The 23,064-nt window shown below is 46.8% G+C and overlaps 2 protein-coding genes and 1 pseudogene across 3 annotated transcripts; 2 read left to right on the plus strand and 1 right to left on the minus strand.

Moving 5' to 3' along the window:
• Positions 1-2,205: 2,205 nt before the first annotated feature.
• PI3 (peptidase inhibitor 3) lies at positions 2,206-3,812 on the minus strand. Its single transcript, XM_081149068.1, has 3 exons — positions 3,722-3,812; positions 2,604-2,861; positions 2,206-2,368 (listed from the first exon to the last, which is right to left on the minus strand). The coding sequence occupies exons 1-2, from the start codon at positions 3,798-3,800 to the stop codon at positions 2,605-2,607; spliced, it is 336 nt and encodes a 111-aa protein (XP_081005194.1). The 5' UTR covers positions 3,801-3,812; the 3' UTR covers positions 2,206-2,368; position 2,604.
• A 2,743-nt stretch (positions 3,813-6,555) lies between these two features.
• LOC308562317 (V-type proton ATPase subunit G 1 pseudogene) lies at positions 6,556-7,356 on the plus strand (annotated as a pseudogene). The gene is made up of 2 exons: positions 6,556-6,562; positions 7,065-7,356. The product of its transcript is annotated as a V-type proton ATPase subunit G 1 pseudogene (transcript).
• A 4,190-nt stretch (positions 7,357-11,546) lies between these two features.
• WFDC5 (WAP four-disulfide core domain 5) lies at positions 11,547-17,781 on the plus strand (the record flags this gene model as incomplete). Its single annotated transcript, XM_081148315.1, has 4 exons — positions 11,547-11,631; positions 16,773-16,913; positions 17,105-17,245; positions 17,645-17,781. 4 exons carry the CDS (start codon positions 11,547-11,549, stop codon positions 17,779-17,781), a joined length of 504 nt encoding a protein of 167 aa, XP_081004441.1.
• Between the last annotated feature and the right edge of the window lie 5,283 nt (positions 17,782-23,064).

Consider the following 23,064-nt stretch of genomic DNA (forward strand, 5'->3'; position numbering starts at 1 on the left):
AGAGCCTCAGAAGTGGCCAAAGAATATCCAAAAATTATCAGTGACTTTGGCTCCTCAACCCTCCAGGGGCACACAGAGCAGAGCCTGCAGATGAACATCAGGGTTACAGCTCAGCAAAGCCCCCTCTGCGGGGGGCGCTGCGTCTCTGGGAGGAGCCGGATAGCGAGCTGTTCCCAGTTAGCCCTAGACCCTGAGACTGTGGTGCCACCTGGGCGCTACAGCCAGCAGCTCGGGGTCATTTCCCTAATATTGTGCAGCCCCAGAGCTTCTCATCTTCCCCATCATTCTTGCTCTCTCCCCTCCACTTCATGCAGAGTTGAAAACACCTTTTATGAAGCAGTAGGTGTTTTAGTGAATATCAACCACGAGGCCTTGGAAGCCTCACCGGCTCCAATCTCCTTCCTTTTTATTGTTGGTTAAACTAGAGGCCAGAAGCTGGAGCTAGAGCACAAAATGGAGGGAGCGTGCAAGCAGTTGCCCTGTGCTCACAGTGGGCATGAGACTGGTTTTGACAACTTTTTAAAAAATATGTTTTTTAAATTGATTTTTAGAGAGAGAGGAGGGGGGTAGAGAGAGAGAGAGAGAAACATTGATCGGTTGCCTCTCGTGTACACCCTGGCCAGGGGTTGAACCACAGTCTGGGTATGTGGCCTGACCGGGAATTGAACCAGAGACCTTTCGGTGCATGGGATGATGCTGAGCCAACTGAGCCACACTCGCCACGGCCAACGTTCATTTCTTGACTTCTATGCATACAAACGCCATCCTATTATTAGAGCATATCCACCATGTCAGTCTCCGGGGTGGTAGGCTGAGCCCATGTCCCCCACAGAAGCTGGAAGGTCCAGAAGTCTGCTCTCCCTGCCTTCTCTGCAGCCACCCCATGCGCATGTGTACTGGTTCAGACGACACATGCAAGGCTCTGTCAGGGACATGAGGACTAGTGATGGTAAGAAGCAGACACAGAGGAGGGGTTGAGTTAGAATTTGTTCCAGCAGCCAATGGCTACAGCATCTCACTTCCAGGAAGAGGCGTGGAAGTGATGTCCAAGGCTATGGCAATGCTGGGTGGACAGGATGGGACATCAATTTGCCCAGAGGCAGTAGTGGTGTGCTCTATTGTGATTTAGGAGTGAAAGATTATGGGACAGGTATTATGGATGAATTAGTGTCTCCATGAAAACATCAAGCTGCAGAAAGGGAAGACATAGTACTGTCTAGTGTGAAAAAGCTGGCAATGTAACCTGTGATTAAAATAGGGGCAGAAAAGTAACTGAAGTTCATCAAAAGTGACCTTGTGAAATAAATTACTGCTGATGGAGAAGGCAGAAGAGGTGTCTTGTTGTCTAGCTTGGTATGAGAAGGCACTTTCCTAAGGACGTTTCCACGGTGACTGGGGAGTGTGGCCTTCTCTTTCGGAGGTGGCAACATTCGTGCCATTCCATTTCCAACTGGAGTTTGGAATTCTATGAAAATCCACAATGTAGGGGATATTGGTATGTTTATTGTGGGATTTCCTTCTTATGTTTTGACACTTTCCTATTTGAGTTGATATATGAGAGCTGGCCTCCCACTGCAGAAACTGGACAGATCAGAGGGTCTTCCTTCACCCGATACCCAGGGCTGCACTAAGATGCTCAGCAAATCCAATATTCCCGCCTGGCACTTTAGATCTCCACTGAGTGGTTCAAAGCACCCAGGGCAGTGGGGGCAGTGGGGCCAACAGCAGAGCCATGAGGTCATTCAAGTTTGCCCAACATATAGCCTCCACTCTCGTCACTACTCCAGCCTGCCCTGCCCCCACTTTATGTCTCCAGAGACCACTATTCAACTTTCCTGCTAAAGGGACAAGGACTTGGTGTGTCTTGTCTCCTCATTCACATCTTAAAATAGACAGTTGGGACAGGATATTGCTTAACCCAAAGGAATTATATGTTAATGGAGGCATCTCAGGCACCAACAAGTGAAATTTCCGGATTTCCATTTCCTGGTGCTTGGGAGCCTGCAGTTCTTGGGTTGTTCACTGGATTTCTAATGTTAAGCCCTGGAAATGGGCCCCTTGCTCCTGCCCCCTGCTCTCCTTCACACCAGGAACAGCTCCCATGGAGCCCTCTCACTCCCACCCTCACGGGGGAGAAGGAGTCCCAACTCCACAGCCACCTCCAGGAGCTTCCAGGAGCACAGAAGACACAGGAGCCAAACACATGGAGCAGAAAGCAGACTTTATTAGAGTCAATGAGAGAAGCAGCCCGGGCCTGGGCATCTTTGAAGAGGGGAAGAATGAAGCATGTGGGAAAGGGGTTCAAATGCCAAGAGACCTGGGACTGCAGCCCCGGGGCCTTCACAGGTGCGGCAAGGACAGGCTCCACCTGGCAGGAGAGAGGAGAACCAGAGATGTGACTTAGCAGGTCAGAGCTCTCAGAGGCAGTGAGAGAGAGCATCAAGTCCACAGGTCACCCCTCTCAGGACCCCAGTTACAGCCTCTGAGACCCCAGTCTCCCGGTCCCCTCCCAATATCATCCCTCTCACCAACTGAGGATCATTCCCCACCGCTCAGTTTCTCTGTGCCCTCAGGCGTTGCCCCTTCCTCCGTTCAGTCCTTACCTCACTGCGGATTCAGACAGGCCCGTCCGCAAGAGCCCATACAGCACTTCTTAGCCCCGTGGCACTCAGAGTCCCTCAGACAGGCGTTAGGGGGGTTCAGCATGGCGCATCTCATGAGAACCCTGGGGCAGACTCCAGGCTTAGTGTGACCTCTCTGTGGAGTTTGGACTTGACCAGGCCTTTTGACTGGATGTTGACCTTTAACTACATCTTTGTCCGGAACATGACCTTTGCCAACTCCTTGACCTGTATAAGGAACTGTTGAAAGAAGAAATGTACCCACAGTTAGACCCCGTGTCCCTGTTTCAGCTATCTTGTCTTCCTTCTCTGTCCTGTCACTGCTCACTTGTGTCCCCCAAATTATGACCTGAGATGGGAGAGGCTCACCAAGGCTAACTCGGGTCTGTGCTCTTGGAAGGCTATCCCCTGAGTTTTGGGGGGAGGGTCTACAGGACCACGGTTGCCTCAGGTGTCCTTTCATTTGCCATCCATCCATTCCAAGTCCTGGTGCTCAGGAGGAGATGCCAGATCTGAGTGACTCCCAGAAGTGAGAAGGACACATAGTCACTTCTGAGGAAGCTTAGGGGAGGGAAGAAGAGCCCTAAGACACATGCCAGGAGACCTGAGATCCTCTTGGCTCGGGAGATTGCCTCGACAGTTCCTCCCTCCTCTCTAGGTCTCCATGTCCCTAGTAAAATGGTGCTCCTCAAATTACACGCTTTCTGAGGCCCTGTTGGTTTTTAACCTCCTCTTAGAGGACTGATTAGTCTCAGGTGCTCTTACGGGGTAGACAGGCAGGGGACAGACCCCACACCCAGGGCCCAGATTCCTGGGACTCCTCATTCCACTCTGCAGAAGTCTCAGCGTCTGAGGCCAAGGCAACATGACAACACTTCTTCCACAAACAGTCCTCTTCTCTCAGTCCTGGGGTGAAAAGCAAGTGGGGTCTGCTGGGCAACCTCCTACTCTTTCTGGATTCAATGGAAGTGACCACAGGCAAGAATATGGGCTCGAGCTCTGCCTATTGCTCCAGAAATGCTCCCTGTTAGCACCTAGGTTGCCCCTGACAGCCTCTCCTCAACCCAACCCAGCCCCAGCTGGGCCACTCGTCCACTCACCTCCACTGACAGCTGCCTGTACTGCCAGGGTCCCCAGGACAAGCAAAACTGCCAGAACCAAGAAGCTGCTGGTCCTCATGTTGTCAGAAGGGTGTGTGGCTAAGGGCTGAGGCCAAACCTAATTTATGTAGCTGCAGCTTGGCCTGGCGCCAAGGGTGGGTCTGTGGTTTTACAAAGGACAAGACCTACATTTTTGTTTCTACCAGGAACTAACCACCCCCAGCCTGGGAGGTACCTTGGGGCTTTCCCCAAAGACTATTCACAGAGGGAAATGGCAGACACTGTGTTACATCACCTATGATAGTGCCAAGAGCTGTCCTACTTTCTCACGGAGAGGCAAGGCTGCTGGCCCTGAGACACTATCATGACCAAATTCTTTACATTTAGAAAGGATACGAGGCCCAGAGAAAAGACAGAAATCACCCAAGGTCACTCAGCAAGTCAGTGGTCCTGTGTTCTGATTTCAGAACCAGGGTGTTCCCTGATCCTGTGAGCCCCACCTCGACCTACCTTAAGAGTTTACTTCTCCCAGCAACAAGCTGGGCTTCTCTTTCATTCTCCCTAGCCCCTCCCAAAGGCAAATTTGCCTTAAAAGTCTAATGGCTAATCACTGCACTTTGCCATTTCACAGGTAGTCTCTGAGATGCACCAAAAAAGCAATAGGGAAGGTGAAAGTCTAGATCTGGAAGGGGATGATGCCCTGGAAATCACAAGAAGAAGAAAACACCCAGAAAAGCAACAGGAAGAAAACAGGAATCATCTATAAGGTGGGGGTCGATAGTGCTTTCCTCCTTCTTAGAAAACACCCTGTTTCTTCTGAAGTACTCTGTGTCTTTGTATCAGCAACTTAAGAGTCTAATGGGGACTGCTAATCGTGAAAGGAAGGGTATGTGTTTGTGTGGCTCGACTGAAGTTCAGATCTATTGAAGTTCTTTATCTGAATGGACACAAAGGGGAAGAGGGAAGGCCCTCCTTTGGGTGAGATTCTAGATATGAGCCTGGGAACTCCAGAAACTCTGGATCCAGCCTGGGAGGAGTTCAACTGTGTGAGAAAAATGAACCTAATTAATCACTGATAGAAGCAGAGAAAAAGTGGCGAGAGAAGATTCGGGAAGCACAGCCCAACTTCACTCCCCTTTCCCTTAAGAGCAGCTCATGCCATACTCTTCCCACAGTTGGGTTATGACCCAGTAAACTAGCATTCTGCCTAAGCTAGTCTGAGTTGGTATTTTGTCATAGCTACCAAAGTTGAGAGTAATAGAAATGAATACCCAGAAGCTGGGTGTTACCGGGGACAACCTGAAGTGTGGAAGTGACTGAGTTCAGCTTGATTGAGGCAGAGAAGAAAGAAGACTAATTACTGGATAGTAAACCAGCTGACTAACTCCCCATTCTTTGTCTTTTTGGACTCAGACCACCAATGCCAACACATTAAGGAGATATAAACAGAGGTCAGAATGTTGGAGTCTGCTGGCTACTTAAAAAAAAAAAAAAGTCACTGCAAAATAAATCATACAAACAAAAATGTGTAGGACAAACTATATTCTTTAAAGAATAGCATTAAAATGGGCAGTCTATACCTACTGCCAGGTACTGGAGGAGAATGTTTCCTGTATATTATCCTACCCAATTGTCCTTCCTCCCTAATTGCTTCCCTCCTTCTCCTTCCCAGAGGTAACCACTTTCCTGAATTTCCTGTTAATTAGCCTATTCAAGTATCTTGCACATTTTCAAAAAAAATATATCTTTATTGATTTCAGAGAGAGGAAGGGAGAGGGAGAGAAAGAGAGAGATAGAAACATCAATGATGGAGAGAGTCATTGATCGGCTGCAGTCTGCAACCCGGGCATGTGCCCTGACTGGGAATTGAATCCGGATCTCCTGGATCCTAGGTCGATGCTCAACTGCTGAGCCACGCCCAGCCGGGCTCTTGCCCACTTTTAATGGGTTCTCCATCTTTTTTTCTTATTGATTTTTGGAGAAAAGAAATTCTCATTCATTACTGATGAGAGTCAAACAGGTGCAACCTATTTGAAAGTCGGGTTGGCATCGGCTATTAAAATTGAACATATGCAAAATGTATGATCCAGCAATTACACACCTAAGTATACACCTAAGATAAATATTTTCACATGTTCACCAGGAAACATGCACAAGAATGTCCACACAAGGGTTGTTTCTAATAACAAAATACTGGAAACAGCCCATGTGACCAACAAAAAAATTAATGGCTATACATGTTATGGCATATTAATACAATGAAATATTACATAAATATAAAAAGAATGGCCATTTAATATTTATATATAACTATATTTATAAATATAATTTTTAAATATAAATATAGTTACAATGTGATTTCAATGAAAGCAATGTTGAATAAAAAATGCAAATCCCCCCCCCCCAAAATATTTAGAATTATATGCTTGTTATAAGGCTCAAAACTAAGGAAAACTAAGTAATAGATTGTCTAGGCATACTTATATATGTATTAAAAGCCAAAAAGTGGTAAATAAAAATGAGGAAACTCATTTATCATGACAGATGCATACAAAGAGAATATATACAAATACAGCAAAAACACACATCAGTAAATGAAATTTTAATAATCACATAAAAACATGAGGAGATTATAAATAAATTTAATAAATTCTGTACAGGAACACTACAGGGAAAATTATAAAACTTTAGTAAGAGACATTTTTTTAACACTCCCGATTAGAAAGGTATACCATGTCCATGGATTATAAGAACAATTTAATAGGACTTTAATATAGCAGATCTTAAGGTTTATTTTAAAGCTGTAGTAATTACAATAAAGTGGTATTAGAACAATGATAGGTAAGTATGCAAATGAAACAGGATAGAGGGTCCAAAACCAGATGCTTGCACATAGTAAGAGTATGTTTTTAACATGGTTGTATTACATAGACATAGCTATGGTTATATTAAGAAAGGTTCACATCAGAATAGCAATGTAGGTTCCTGAGTGGTTGATGGAGGGAAAGATAAAGAGGTAGGATAGGATGGAGAAGGCAAAGAAAAAGAAGTAAAGAAATATTGCTTCACCAAAAAACTCATCATGTCTGACGTGATCCTATTATATTTATAAATATCTTAGAAAAAGAACAACTATCACTGGATCTCTGTTTGCTGACTTCTGGAAATGTCCATGAAATAGCAGAAAAAAGCAATGTCCTTGGAGAGTGGTATCTGTGTTTTGATAATATTTCAGTAGAAACATATAAAACTCCCATCTATCCCTACATTTATGGATGAAAAAGAGGAAAGGTATGAAGGAATACACACTATACTATTAACAGACAGAATTGATCCAACCAAGAAAAGTTTGCGGAAAAGGTGTCGGAGGTCTGCAAGCAAAATAACCTGAGGCTAAAGCAGGCCAAAGAGGCTCAGGCTGAAATTGCACAGCACTACCTGCAGAGGGAGAAGATTTCAAGGCCAAGGAAGCTGAGGCTCTGGGATCCCCAGGCAACTGCAGCACTGAAGTGAAGGACACCCAGGAGAAGGTGACCATCCTCCAGACCTACTTCCCGAAGAACAGGGATGATGTCCTGGCTAACCTCTTGGCCTTTGTCTGTGACATCCGGCCAGAAGTCCATGTAAACTACTGAATAAATGGAGAGGGGAAGAAGGAATAAGTGCCTGGTTCATGGATTCGCTTTTCAGATGCTTCCACCAAATACGGAGCTTTTGCAAAGCCAGTGTTATATTCTTCTGGAAAGGTACTACGTTATTTCTATTACATAGTAGGTCCTTTTACTTTCAGAGAATAGCAAATCTAGTTTCTCTGTACAAACTTAGAGCTTATCCAAAGATTTCATCCTTTTATGTCATATTTCTTAGAAATTTAATGAGTATACACTGTTTTTCTATGCCTTTTAGCTTAAGCAACACACACACACACACACATGTATCCCAATATGGACTTTCTTTCTCAGATACAGTAAAAAAACAATTTTTAAAGAAAGAGATTAGAAAAAAATTCCCCCCTAAAGCTATCTTGAAGGTCAGGGGCTTTATCTAGAAAAAGTAGTAAATAGTTATTTGTAACCTGTGTAAAGCAGCAGCCAGCTTACAACAGTCCTTTCTGGCTAAGGGTTAGGACAATGAATATAATTGCTTGGGCTGCTTGTAGGATCTCTTAATCAAAATTACTAGGTGATAGAATTCAAGAACTTGTTACATGTTATTACTTTGTGTACTGATTCATAATCATCTTAAAGTAAAGACTCCTTGTCATGCAAAAACAACAACAACAACAACAACAAAAACCCAGAAAGAAAGAAAGAAAGAAAGAAAGAAAGAAAGAAAGAAAGAAAGAAAGAAAGAAAGAAAGAAAGAAAGAAAGAAAGAAAGAAAGAAAGAAAGAAAGAAAGAAAGAAAGAAACGTTTTTGGAAATTAGCAAAATGACTTCTGTTGAGCACTGAACATTCTGATCGTAGAACTACCTCCAAAGCAAAAGTGGAACAAATAGCATGTAAATATGATCTGCTGTGAAAATGTAGAAACAGCAAAACTGTGATCAAATCGGACAAGGGGGAGAGAAGGTAGATAAGAGAGTCAGCTCCCTGACTGTTTTATATGTAATAGCCTCAAGTTTTATTTTCCATAATAAAAAATAACTTTTTAAAGATTCCCAAAACAGGAAACTTCCACAAGGTAAAAGTGTCCCTCTTGGCCAACATAATTTGCACCTAAATATAATAAAAATCAACACCTGGTGGGTTTTGTGTGCCCCCATGAAATCACTGTTTCAGGCAATGATCATCCATGGCTTCAAAAATCATCAGGCGGGTGGGAGGGGGCAGGAAGAGATTAACCAAAGAACATATGTGCATATATGCATAACCCATGGACACAGACAATAGTCCAGGGAAGGCCTGGGCTGGGGCAGAGGTTGGGTGGAGTGGGGCAAAAAGGGAGAAAATGGGAGACATTTTATTTAAAAAAAAAAAATAAATCATTAGGTGGAAGTTTGGGACCAGCTATTTATAGGGTGCCAGCTCATCACCCCACAGTTTAGTTGCTGTTTATAAGTAGGAAAGCACAACTTCACAATGGGGGCACCAGGGGGCACCACCTAAAACACATTCATCTTCACCACACTGAAAGTGGGTGGGCGAAACCCATGTTCCTACTGAGGTGATGCAAGAAGAAGGCACACCGGTAAAGTGTTTGTGCCAAGACAGTTGAACTTGAACCTCACCGAGCCTCTAGAGCTAATGGAGAAGGAAGTTGAAAGACATCACAGGGAAGTGATGTGGAACATTGTAGAAAGCAATTCATCTTTTTCTTCAACAAGTAAATAGCATGAAGGAGGAGGGGGAGGAAGGGAAAGAAGAGAAGTCGGAGCTGGAGGGAATGTTTTAGATGAAAAGAAATATGCGAGACATTACAACCAATGCAATGTGTGCACCTTGTTTAGACTCTGACCCGGGCACGCCAACTGAACAACGTCATTTTCGAGACAATAAGAAAAATAGAATACGAGGAGAATATTAGATAATGTTGAAGGCAACACTGCTAGTTTTGTTAGATATGACGACAACCTGCTGATTATGTGAGAAAATATCCTTATTTCTTTGAGGTGCATATTGAGGCATTAAGGGTAAAATATAAGACGCACTGGATTTATTTCAATGTACTTTAGCCAAAAAGGGGTGGGAATATACATGAAGGAAGTGTTGTAAAATGTTAGCTGTTGAGACTCTCAGTTATAAGATGAATAAGGTCCAGGATCTAATGTCCAGCACGGCGACTATAACCACTGCCTCCTTGGAAGCTGCTCAGAGTACATCTTTCCTGCTCTCACCGTGACACCACCGCCGCAATGGTAACCGCGCGAGGGAAGCAAGTGTTACCTGACTTGCTGCGGTGAGCGTTTCATGACGCGTGCGCCTGTCAAGTCAGCACGCTGCACGCCTCAGGCTTACCCAGTGTTACATGTCAGGTGTATCTCAGTTAAGCTGGGGAAATGTTAATTGTTGAATCTGGGTGAGGGGGATATGGGGCTTCCTAGAAGTATTTACTGTTCTTTTGAGTGTTTTGAAAACTTTTAAGATAATTTTTTTTAAACAATATTTATTTTTGGAACTTAAAAAATTATTATAAGGTTAACATGGAAGACTGAAATACCTGTGGCATGGATGATTGAAAATGTAGATTAATGAAGGGTAACAGGATACCACCATTCACTAAAATGTACTGTGACGCTGCAATGATTACCAGCAGTATGAGTGGGAAAATAAACAGCTAAGGAAGAAAACAGAAAACTCAGGATCAGCCCGCCACACAGAAAACTTTAGCTTTTGATGAAGTTCTGATTCCCAACCAATGGCAAAAGTTTGAATTATCTGCTAAATGATACTAAGACAATCACTTAATAACTTGGAAAAAAGGCATTTCTCTCTCTCACACCCTATGCCCAAATAAATTTCAGCTGGAGTAAAGAATTAACATGTTTTTCAAAAATCACAAGAGAGCGCAGCCGGTGTGGCTCAGTTGGCTGGGCACTGTCCCATGCACGGAAAGGTTGCTGGTTCGATTCCAGGTCAGGGCACATGCCCGGGCTATTGACTGCATCTCTGGTAGGAGGAGTGCAGAAGGCAGCCCATCGATGTTTCACTCTCCCATCAATGTTTCTCTCTCTTTCCCTCTCCCTTCCTCTCTCTGTAAAAGAAAAAAAATCAATAGAAAACCACAAGAGAATTATAAGTAAATATAGTAAATAATTATCTGACATCAGAATCAAAAAGACTTTTTACAGCATAAAAACAAAGGGAGAAAATACAAAAGAGTGATCTAACTACCCCCAAATTGAAAACTTTGGTACAAAGTAAAAACAAGGAAAAAAATAGGATAGAATTAAACATTTATCAAGCTCATCTCATTCAATTCTCAAAACGATCCTATAAAATAAATATTATCTCTATTTTATTTTTTATTATTTATATTTTATAGAAGAGCAAACAGGTTTATAAAAGTTAAGTAACTTGTTCAAAGTCACAGAGCTTGAACCTGGGGGCACATGTATTCAAAACCAGGTCAGCTTGACTCCAGCTTACATCTGTTAACCATTTTACCATACTCCTTCTTGTGCATGACAAGTTAGTAGTATCCTTAATATATAAACAGCTCTTAAAATTCAATAATAAAAATAAAGGCATTTCCAATAAAAATGGGCACAGAGCGAGGCAATTCACGAAAGAAGAAATACAATTGGTCTGTATAAGCATATGAAGAAATGCTCCCCCTCACCAATATTCAGAGAAAGGCAAATTAAAATGAGACTGTTTTCCATTGGCAAAAAATTTATTTACTTCTTTTTTTAGGTAACATTTATTGAGCCCTCAGTGAACAGGAAAAACACCATGTTGTCCTGGCCCTGCTTTCAGAGGTGGTGGAGGGGCATCCAGAATGCATGAAGCATTGATGGGGCTTCAAGAGCCAGGAAAGGGAGTATCTGACTCAACAACCTTCACGCATTATACAGATGAGAAAAAGAGAGGCCCAATGAGGGACAAGGCTTGCTCAAGATCACAGCCAAAGTCAGCAATACAGGCAGGACTGGATCCTAGCCCCCAACACCCAGGTCCTGCCCCCACCCATCATCAATTCTTGCACAAGCACCCTTCCATTGAGGCTCTTGGGCAGGAGGTGGGGCCAGGATGAGCAGTCACCTGCACTCCATCTTCTTCCTCTCCTTCCTTCCCTTAGTCAGCTGCTGTAGCCTCCCTGGGGCTGCAGGTATTAATTTAGGGGCCCCTGGGCCCTGACCTTATTAGGTGCCACAGCAGAAACATGAATGCCTGGAGTCTCCTCCTCCTGGTGGGCCTCCTGGCTTTGGGGAGCCAGCTGCCTGCTGCCTCAGGCAGGAGGAAGGGAGGTGAGTGTGGGTAGGCTCCTCTGCTCCAGGTACCAGATGGTTTCTACCTCTCTGGGGAGCATAAGGGTTTGGGGGAGGCAGGTAACTCTGTGTGTGTCTGTGTGTGTGTGCTGTGGATGTCTGCTTCTTAGTGCTCATGTTTTGTTTTTGCTTCTTTGTGCCCACCAGCTTGCCCACATTTATGTCTGTGAATGTCTTCCTGCCAGTTTCTCGGTGCTCGTCTGTGCCTGAACACACAGCTGAGTGTGGGATTCTGAGTGCGCACATGCCCATCTCTGTGTACATGTGTATCTTTGTGCCTCTGCAGGTCAGGGGACAAATCTGTTTGAACCCCCTCTGCTCTGGTCATCTCCATGGAGGTGTATGGATCTGTGGGTCCACATGGCTGGGAGATGACCCTCCCTGTCATCCTCTGTGGCCAACAAACCTGTGCCTGGTCTGGCCTTTGCCTATCTTGTTTCTGCCTTTCTCAGGCCCTCTCCATCCTCCAGCCCACTTATGGAAGGGGCTTTGGAATTGAGTAGGGGTGTGGATTTTAGGATCTGGGATCTGTTGGGAGGAAGCTCTAGCCCTTCTTCTCTTCTCTCCACCTCCCCACAAAAGGCTGGGGCTGACCTGTCACCAGGGAAGGGAGGCCAAGCTGCTGGAGTAGTTAGACAGGTGCCTCCCCACCTGGGTGGGGCCTCCACTTCCACACCCTTTTGGGGCTGGAACACTATGACTTACATAGCCCTGGCCCTGCCGCGGGAAGGGGACAGTAATGAGGACAGGTCCCCTCCTCCACAGGGCCCTGGGGAGCAGTTCCCTGCATCCTCTGTGCCCCCTCTAGCTTAACTTTTTTTTTTTTAATATGTTTTTGATTTTTTAGAGAGAGAGAGGAATGGGGAAGGAGAGAGAGAAACATTGATCAGCTGCCTCCTATATAAACCCTAACTGGGGATTGAACCCCCAACCTGGGGGAATCGAACCGGCAACATTTTGGTGCATGGGTCGACACTCAACCAACTGAGCCACACCGGCCAGGGCCCCTCTAGCCTAACTTATGCCTTTCTCAGAGGCAGGGCTCTCTCCCTGGGGACCAGCTGGTTTGGGGAGGAGAGTGCTCAGAACCCCCAGGCGGGGGGAAGGGTGTTGGCAAGTTCCAAGGCCAGACCTCATGCTGGCTATGATTCATGCACCATCACCACATTCCTCCTCACTGCAAGGTTGTGAGGTCATGACTACTTTTATGCTCATTTTGCAGATGAGGAAACCGAGGCTCAATGGGAAACCAGTTACCCAAGGTGAAAGACTGCCTCTGAGTCAGTGTCAAAGGCGGCAGTTGAGGGCAGGTCTTTGGAATCAGGAAGAATCACCTCCCAAACCTACTCCTTATAAAATGGGGTCTCATGCCTCTCTCTCAGGAGTAAGTGGAATAATACCCGCTGGGCTCCCCCAGTTCATCACATCTCCAGCCTTCCCATATTCTCCCCATGAGATCTCTACCTAGCTTTCTGTAGAATTTCGGACAGTGGAGGAAAGGAGCAGAGTTGAGGGAAGGGACATCTCGGATTCTTTTCTGTGGAAGCACAGTCACGTCTGTTTATAAGATTCCCTCCACACACACTCAAATATGTCTGGGTGTCTCTGACAGACAGAGCCGGGCACAGGCCCTGATAGAAAGTGTCTAACAAGTGTTTTCAATGGTTGCATTGTTGTATTGTGAAGGGGCCTGCGTCTGCAGCTCTGCACATACGGTTGTGCACAGAACTGCACATGCACGTTCATGTCTGTGCTCACACCCATACATATGCTATATGTTTACATATACATGAATGCATGTCTGAGTGTGTGTCATTTCTGTGTATACGTACGGGGTGGGTAAAAGTAGGTTTGCAGTTGTGAGTACATGAAACACAGAGTTTATTATTGTATTATTATTTATTAATTATTGTATTATTTTCCATATGAACAACTGTAAACCTTTTCCCCACCCCTGTATTTATGTGTATAGGCATGTATATATGGCAGTAAGCCTGTATATTTGTTCATATGGACATATACAGAGTGTCCCCCCAAAATGTATACACAATGTCTGTAGATTCTATTACATTTTGAAAGTTAAATGTACTTTTAAAAAATATGTTTTTATTGATTTTAGAGAGAGAGAGGAAGGGAGAAGGAGAGAGATAGAAACATCAATGATGAGAGTCATTGATCAGCTGCCTCCTGCAAGCCCCCTACTGGGGATCAAGCCTGAAACCTGGGCATGTGCCCTGACCAGGAATCGAAGTGACCTCCTGGTTCATAGGTCAATGATCAACCACTGAGCAACACTGGCCTGGCATTGAAATATAATTTAATAAACACTGCCTTTATAAATATTCAAAGTGTGTATACATTTTTTTGGGACACCCTGTATTTGTTCATATGTGCTTATACATATATAGCTATCTTATACATATAAACTATAGGACGTACACATACATATATATGAATAGGTCAGACTATATGAAATTACTATTTTTGTAGATCAAAAAAGTTGAATATATGCCCTAGCTGGTTTGGCTCAGTGGTTAGAGCACTGGCCCGCAGATTGAAGGGTCCCAGGTTCAATTCTGGCCAAGGGCATGTACCTCAGTTGCAGGCTCAATCCCTGGCCCTGGTCGGGGCACATGCAGGAGGCAACTAATCGATGTGTCTCTCTCACATTAATGTCTCTCTCTTTCCCTTTCACTCTCTCTAAAAAGCAATGAAAAAAATATCCCCGAGGAAGGATTAAAAAAAAAAAGTTGAATATCAGCATTGTATATGGTTAAGCCCATAGCTAATCGTGTGTATACATCTAAGGGTGTTTGCATATTTGACTATGTATGTGTACCTATGTCTGTGTGCATAAATATGCATATTTAACTGTGACTGGGTAGGACTCTTTCATTCTCTGAGGCAGCATATCCAGAAGACTCGGGTACTTCATGGCTGTCAGTGTGTGTAGGTGACCTTGTCTCTGAGGACATACCTGTGGGTGGGGAACGGGGATTGGGAGGGCAGATTAGGAAAGGCAGATGAAGATGAGTGTAAGCCAGCAGACCCTCCCACTGTCCCTGCACACTCCAGGCTCTTATTTCCACCTCCACACTGTTGCTGCCCAGTTCTCCCCACTTGAAATGCCAGTTCTCATCCCCCCTTCCTGTCTGTCTTTCCTCAAGGCTTAGGTCCTGACCCTCCCTCACAGAAGTTCTCCCTGACTCACTCCACTCCACCCCAATTTAGGCAGCTCCATTTGGCCCCACTCCTTGAGGCCTGAGCCCCTCTGGCCAGGGCTGGGCCTCAGAGAGTATCCCCAGCCTGGGAAGGAGAGGCTATTCAGGGTAGGGGGCTCCCCAACAGGCTAAGCTGCTCTTTCTCCAGCAGGGGACAGTAATTCAGTTTAAGCCAACACAATTACACAACTGAAGTTGACTTTGAGCACTTACTGTGTGAGCAAGGTGCCTACTATGTATGCAGCCAGCTGGAGGGGGAAAGTGGATACAAGGAAATGTCATAGCACTGGGTGAGGCTGCCTCTGGTGGCTTTTGACCCTTTTCTCAGGTGCTAGACTGAAACGAAGGCTGGGGACCAGTTCCTGTCCCCAGGGTTCAATGGTGGCCAGAGCAGAGAGGTGGGCAGGTCAGAGGGACCACTGCCCCGAGAGATGAGGCCTCAGGGTCTGTGTGGGTCTGGGCAGTCACTGCCCCTTTCAGGCCTTGATTCCTCCCTCTAAACAGAGGAAGGTGCTGATTTGAGCCTTTTGCATGAAATCTGGAAATGGCCCAAAATCCTATCAAGAAAAGTGGCTAGGTAAGTTCCAGGACAGAACATCCTAGAACCATTCAGAGGACTGCCTGAAAGACCAAGTTAATACAGATCCCTGAAACAATGCCACTTGCATCAGCAACAAGCACAGTACAGATGTGGCCTGCGGTGGCTGTGTGACAACGTACCAGGCTGCCAACAGCTGACACACCTGTGATGCTGGATCTCCCTTTGAAACCCCTTTTTTCAAATAGTCACTGAGCCCCTAGTGTTTGGTGTCAAGGACTGTGCTTCAGCTTAACTGTGAGCAGAGCGGGCAGAGGGGTCTATTGCCATAGCTGCCGGCCAAGTGAGAGAGGCAGACAAATAGAGGCAGGGTCACAGACTGAAGCAAAGGTCCTCTGGGACTGTGTGGGGTGCTGTGGGGCTGACCTAGTTAATCTGGGGTGAGAGAAGCAGGAGATGTAGGAAAGGGCCCCCGGGTGACGGGCAGAGCCGAAGCAAGCACTGCAGAGAAGAGAATTGGAATGGATCAGGAGCCACAGAGCGGGGGCGAGGCCAGAGAGATGGGCAGAGGCCAGACCAGGCGCAGCCTTGTTAGCGCAGGTGGACGTTTTGATTTTCACTTTCTCCCACCCTTTATGTCATCTGAGTCTCCAACCTGCCCAGAAGGAGGGAGTCCAGCTTCTCATTTCACAGACAGAAAACAGAGGCTTGGAGTAAAAGATACGCACACACACACACCTTTGCCAGCCATTTGCGATGTGGATGGACCTTGAGGGCATTGTTCTGAGTGAAATACGTCAGACAGAGAAAGACATACTATATGATCTCACTTATATGTGGAATCTAAGAAACAAAACCTAAATAATGAAGCTCAGTGGAGGGTGGGTGAAATGGGCAAAGGGGGAGGAAAAGGTACAGACTTCCAGTTATAAGATAAACAAGTCGTGAGAATGTAATGTATAGCATGGTGACTATAGTTAATACTATTGTATTGCATATTTGAAAGTTGCTGAGAGTAGATCTTAAAAGTCTTCATCACAAGAAAACAATTTTTGAACAATGTATGGTGGCAGATGCTAACTGGACTTCTTGTGATCATTTTGCAATACACACCGATATTGAATCATCGACTTGTACATCTGAAACTAACACAATGTTATGTCGATTATACCTCAATAAAAAATTTATACCTAATAAAAAAATAAATAAAGCAAGTCCATCCAAAAAATACAAATAATAACCTGCCAAAGGACAGGCAAGAACTAAGAGGAGGCGAATTCAGATCTGGTGATGCCCAGGTCAGCCCTTATTCCAGACTCTGACCTGCCTCCGGCTGCAGTATCTGGGGGGCTCTCTTACAGAGAGACACGGGGGATGTCCACCAGATGATGGGCCCTGCCTCCTGTCAGTGCCTGACCAGTGCATGGATGACAGCCAGTGTCCCTCGAGGATGAAGTGCTGCCACAAAAGTTGCTTCCGTCAGTGTGTCCGCAGGGTCACAGGTAAGTGTCCCTCTCCACCTTGCTCACTGCCCAAGCCCAAGCCCAAGCCCCAGCCCCGAGCCCCAAGCCCAAGCCCCAAGCCCCAGCCCCGAGCCCCAAGCCCAAGCCCCAAGCCCAAGCCCAAGCCCAAGCCCAAGCCCAAGCCCCGGGGCTGAGGCTCAGACAGGGCTCACGCAGGCCCCGTGTTGCAGTAAAGCAGGGCGCCTGCCCCGAGGACCTCCTGCGCTGCCTCAGCCCCGTTCAGCACCTGTGCCGCCAGGACTCGGACTGCCCGGGCAGCAGCCGGTGCTGCCTCAGCGCCTGCGGCCGGGACTGCCGGAGCCCTGTCAGAGGTACGCGCCTGTGTGCTGGGGCAGGTTCTTTCCCTCCCTGAGCCCCAGCAATAAGGTCCTGGCCAGTTCAACAAGCTTAGCACGATACCCTCCCAGGAGCCTGGGCCTCCCTGTGGCCATTACTGGGGAAGTGGGTGGGGTATGAGGGGTCCTGTTAGGATGACGAGGAACTGGGGATCCTGGGTTCTCTTGGTGAACTTGCTGTGTCCCCTGGACCACAGTCCTAAACTGCTCTGAGCTTCAGTCTACCCTTGTGAAAGATGGTGGGGAGTCCTGCCTTAGCGGCCACCAGGGCTGGGCCGATAGGGTCTGGATGGGTGATCAGCCCAGAACTCAGAGCCCTGTTATGGGAGGGGGTTAACCCTTTCTTTCTCTCTCCTCAGACTAATTCTGGTTTAGGATCCACGGCTCTGAACCTCAGGATGGGCTTCTCAGCAGGAAGAGATGATGACAGGGGGCCTGAGGCCTGCCACCCAGACAGCACTGTCTCTGCCAGCAGCAGTTCCAACCTTCTGATAAACTCTGACCCGCTGTGACCTTCCCTGCAGCCCATCCACCCTGGGTTTTTCCTCTTGGGAATCAAGGTCCATGGCCAGACCTCAGAGGACTCCTCCCTGTACCACTGACACACTGAGCTCCTCACCCTTCCTAACACCCACCCTCACACCTCTTTGTACATGGGTTTCTTCTACCTAAAATGTCCCATTCAGGTAGGCCTCTCTCTGTGGGGTCCTGACCTCTCCCCAGCTACCGGAATGTATGTTCCAGCAGTTTCCTGAACATGCCTGTCCACAGCCACCTTTCACAATTTTCACCATACCTGCAAACAGCACCTTGGCGTTGTGTATACTGCCTGCGCTCCTGTTTATCTAATGCTTTTCCTTAAGTGGATTCACTTTTGTATATAATTTAAAAAGAAAAACTTGATGTCACAGCCATAAACGGGATAAGCAGGATCCCTTGGTACAAATAGAGTATGATTACAAAAGCCAATGCAACAGCTAAGTTCCATTAAAATCATGTCCGATTAAACAATATTAAATACTGTTATTAAATTCTAGCTAGATACTGCCACCTGACGAGACTGTGAGCCTGAAGCCTGCTCTCTGTTGTAATAAGTGAAGATTAAAGACGCAGGTCTCTAACCTGAGACTTCTGCTCCAAGAGTCAGTGTTGGACAATGTTGCATCCACGTACACCCGAAGGTCACTTCAAGTTGCTCTACATTTAGGGAAATGTTGCTTGAGCAGTTGGGATGTCATACCTTGGGGAGGGTCTGTCTCCACCATTGGACAATACCTCATTCATTTCTGTGTCTTGAGGGTCTCCATCTGTAGTCAGGGCCTAATAAGGAAGGGAGAATTCAATGAGGGAATGACAGCCATCCCAAGGGACATTCCTGCACCCAGATAGCTGGATTCCTGGCTATCCCTTTTACCCAGGACTTGCCTGGGGAGGGCAGGGAGGTGGGCAGACTCCTCCCTGCTTTGTCTGCTGGGTCTCCTTGTGTGCTGACAGAATCTGGGGCGGGACAGTCAACTGTGGCAGCAAAGTTGGAAATCCTGGGTTGCCTTTCCTTGTTTCCTCGATGTCGCACTGTGGTCACAGGTGAGTCACCACTCTGCCCTTCAGTCTGCCCTGTTGGGAGATGGGAAGAATTCCACTTCCTCACCGCCACAGGCCTCCTTGTGGAATTCAAATGCCTGAGTTATTGACTCAAAAGCTGCAAATGCTAATTATATGGACACAAGGTGAGGCCTGGGAGAGAAGAATCTGAGAGCCACTGACTGTGAGCGTGGATATTTCCCTTCCTCTTTCTGAGCCTCAGTTTCCCATCTATAAATTCAGGCGCTTGACGCAGCTAATAGGGGACATTGCACTGCATGCCCACACACTTCCCTTTCCTCCCCACCTCGCCCTGGAGGTGCCATTTCATCCCCTTTGCCCTCTTCTGTTCAATAGAAACAAATCAGGAAGTCTTGCACTAAAGGGGAAGGGAGTACACCAAGGTGTGAGCACCAGGAAGCAGACATCACTGGGAGATATTCTAGAAGCTGCAATGCCACACCCAGGTCTACTTAATTCCAAAATTTCTGTACTTTATGCCACATCAAGCTTACTCTTTAGGGTAAAACTTCATGGGTTCAGATGGCCACTGGAGCCAGAGACTGAAGGAGAACTGGGGGAGTAGACCACCCATGGCACTATATGGATACTCCTTTAGCCCCAAAGGCCCATAAGCCCCTCTTCCCATTTCTATCACGCATGAATTCATCCAAAACTCCAGCATGGGGATGAAACCAGATCCTGGTTCTATTCTCATCTGCCCTTGGGAAACAGATCTGTCTTTTCTCTTTCTGGAAACAACTTCTCCAACTCCAGGGGGGACCCCCTGAGTTTTGGGGGGGTGATGGCTGCAGACAGAGTACTAGGGCAGGAAATGGGAGACCTGAGTCTCTGCAGATCTGCCTGTTTCCTTATTGGGAAACTGAGAGAATTGACCAAGATGAGCACAAAGCATCCCCTGCTCTTTCTAACTTTGAGGGAAGAACTGAAGTGATAAAGCCTAGAGCTGCACTGTCCCATATGGTAGCCACTAGCCACACAGGGCTGCTGAGCATGTGAATGTGATTAGTCCAAATTGATGGATTCTAGGTGAATGTCGTAGACAGAATTCTAAGATGATTCCCAGTGGCCCCTGTCCCTGTATAATCGCCTCCTCTTTGAGTGCAGGTGCAACCTGTGAATGTGTGTTATATGGCAAAAAGGAGATTGTCCTGGGCGGGTCTGGACAATCAGGTGTCCTGGCTTAAGCAGGTGAGTCCTTTAAAAGCAGAACATTTTCTCTGGCTGGTCACAGAAGAGGAAGTCAGTACTCTGGTTTGCTTGGAAGAAAGCAAACTCCTGCCTATGGGGCCCACATGTGAAGAAACCACATGTAGCCTCTATCAGCTGAGAGTGATCCCCAGCAGTCAGCAGGAAAAGGAGGACCTCAGTCCTACAACCACAAGGAGTGAATTTTGCCTATAATCTGTGAACTTGGAAGAGAATCCCAAGCCCCAGATGATAACCATAGCCCTGGTTGACACCTTGACTTCAATCAAGTGAGGTTCTCCATAGAGAATCCAGTCATATTGAGCACAGACTTTCTGACAGAAAGAAACTATGAGATAATAAATGTATATTGTTTTAAGTTGCTAAATTCGTGGTAATTGTACAGCAGTGAACAATTAACACACTGGATTTTGAAGACTTAGTACAAAAATAAAAATGTAAAATCTCATTAATATTTTCTTTATTGATTCCATGTTGAAATTATAATATTTTGGATATACTGGGTTAAATAAAATATATTATTAAGACTAATTTCACCTATTTTCTTTTTTTAATGTTGCTGTCAGAAAACTTTAAATTATATGTGTGGCTCACATTGTATCTATTGGATAGTGCTGCTCTAGGGGACTCAGACGTCATTTATATGACCTTGGGCAAGTCACTCCACCTCTCCAAGCTTTACATCTCTTATCTGTGAGGTTGGAATAATAATAGCACCTACCCCACAGATATATTTGCAGCTTAAATGAGATGAGACCTACAGAATAGTTGGCCCAAGATAAGTCTTCGATAAATGTTGGTCATTATTATTAATAACAATTAATATTTGTTTTTTGTTTTTTTTAATCCTCACATGGGGATATTTTTTCATTGCTTTTTAGAGATGGTAGGAGCGAAAGAGAGGGAGAGAGAGAAAGAGAGAAGCATTGATGTGACAGAGACACATCGATTGGTTGCCTCCCACACTTGCCCTGACCAGAGCCGGGGATTGCACTTGCATTCAAGGTATGTGCCCTTGGCTGGAATCGAACCCAGGACCCTTTAGTCTGCAGGCCGACACTCTAACCACTGAGCTAACCGGCTAGGGCATAACAATTAATATTTGTAAAGTAGGAGTCCTTTCTTGTATCCAGGTCCTAATGTCCAGTACCCTTTCCCCAACCAGGCACATAGTAGGTGCTCAATAAATGCTTGCAGATTACACAACCTTGACAAACTCTGGCAGAGTTCTCCCTTACCCTCACAACCCACTCAGAAGGTGGAAATCAGGAACCTCTGGGCAGGTGAGGACACTGAACTTCAAGGGGCAAAAGGATCGGATCCAGGCTTCACAGGCAGCACAGGGAGAGTGGGTCTTGAGTAGGCCCAGGTCAGGCCTGGGGCTCACAGGGGGAGGGAGGCCACTTTCTCCAACTCCCCCATGCACATGCCCTGGGGAGCATTAGGGGATGCGAGTTCTTATCTTATCACGTCCACATGTCCTAGCTAGGTGCCCAGAGCAGGTGACTGGGCCTCATCTGTAAAAGGGGGAACATAAGACCCTGTCCCTGTCAAGTTTGTGTCAGCAACCATTTAGATAAGTCACCTTAGGCAGAGTGACTGGCACATATCAATTTAGGAAGCTGTTATTACTCTTGCGGGAGAAATGCCTCTTTAGAACGGACCCTGTCCCTTAAATGACCCCTCCTCCCTTGGTCCCTGACTTGGGAGGATGTCCCGGCTGTAGTGCCCAGTCCCCAGACACCCTCACACACCCCAACCGAGTCAGGAATAGAAACCACCGCCTCCGGCGCGCGGCCTCCCTCCTCCCTCCCCCGGCAGCGATCGATGCGGCCTCAGCCGCGGGGGACAGAGGAGCACAGGGAAGGAGGGGGCAGCGGCCTCCGCTGCAGCGACGCTCGGAGGGTCGCCGAGGCGGAGACCAGCCCCAGGGGTGGCCAGGCGGCTCCCCAGCTTCGGCGCCTTTGGGGACAGACGCACCGGGCGGCAGGTAAGGGGCGTCCCTCGGGTAGGGGCGTGGTCGGGGAAAGGGGCGGGGGCTGCGCGACACGGAGGCGGGAGCTGCCGGCACCCCGGGGCTCCTGTCTTCTCCCTGAGACCCCCCAAGGAGGGAGCAATACTGGATGGCTGAGCTTTGGGGCAGGTCCTCTTTGCTCATCTGTCAAATGGGATTAGAAAACCTCCCGGCGGGGTTGGAGTAGGCATTCAAACCAGTGAGGAGTACATGGAGCCCAGAGAAGTGACCAGCACATAGTAGGCGATCAAGTAAGTGTGGAAAGAGCCTGGAGAATCACAAAACCTACTTTCCAGCCTTACCTGCGCTGTACACTAGCTGTTAAGCACATCACTTAATCTTTCCTACTGGTACTCAGATTCTTGTTGGGGAAGGTTTCTTGAGTTAACTGTCCCACTTCACAGAGCTGGAAGGTGAGTTCCAGAAAGAGAAAGGGGGCTGCCCGCAGAGGGGCAGCTCATGGGTGATGGACCTGGATTAGAGACCTGACACCAAGTCCAGGCGGAGGGGTGGGATGCAGCTGCAGCGCACACATATTTATTGTGTGCAGTTTATGTGCCAGGACTGTGCTGCTGATGAGCACCTGGTCTCCTGCAATCCTCATAGCTCTCACGGAAAGGACGGTGTTCCCCACTTTACAGATGGGGCAACTGAAGCTCAGAGAAGGTCCACTCAAAGGTAACGGTAAGAAGCAGACTCAGAACCCAGGTCTAACCAGAGAGGCACACAAGGGATTAACATGTATTGAGCACTTCCTGTGCTCCAGGGGTTTTGCACACAGACTCACAGTAACCTTTCAATTGAAGTGCTATTATCATTCTATAGATAAGAGAGCTAAGGCCCAGAGCAGAAGACTGGCCTTCTGTCACACAAGTAACGGATGTAAGGACAAAACCCCAACTCCCTTAACGCCAAGCCAGGGTGAGTGAAGGGCACCCCGCCCACTCCTTGCCAGGCACTGGGCCAGGTG

This window comes from Miniopterus schreibersii, assembly GCF_964146895.1.
Source record: "Miniopterus schreibersii genome assembly, chromosome: 10".
Taxonomy (NCBI): Eukaryota; Metazoa; Chordata; class Mammalia; order Chiroptera; family Miniopteridae; genus Miniopterus; species Miniopterus schreibersii.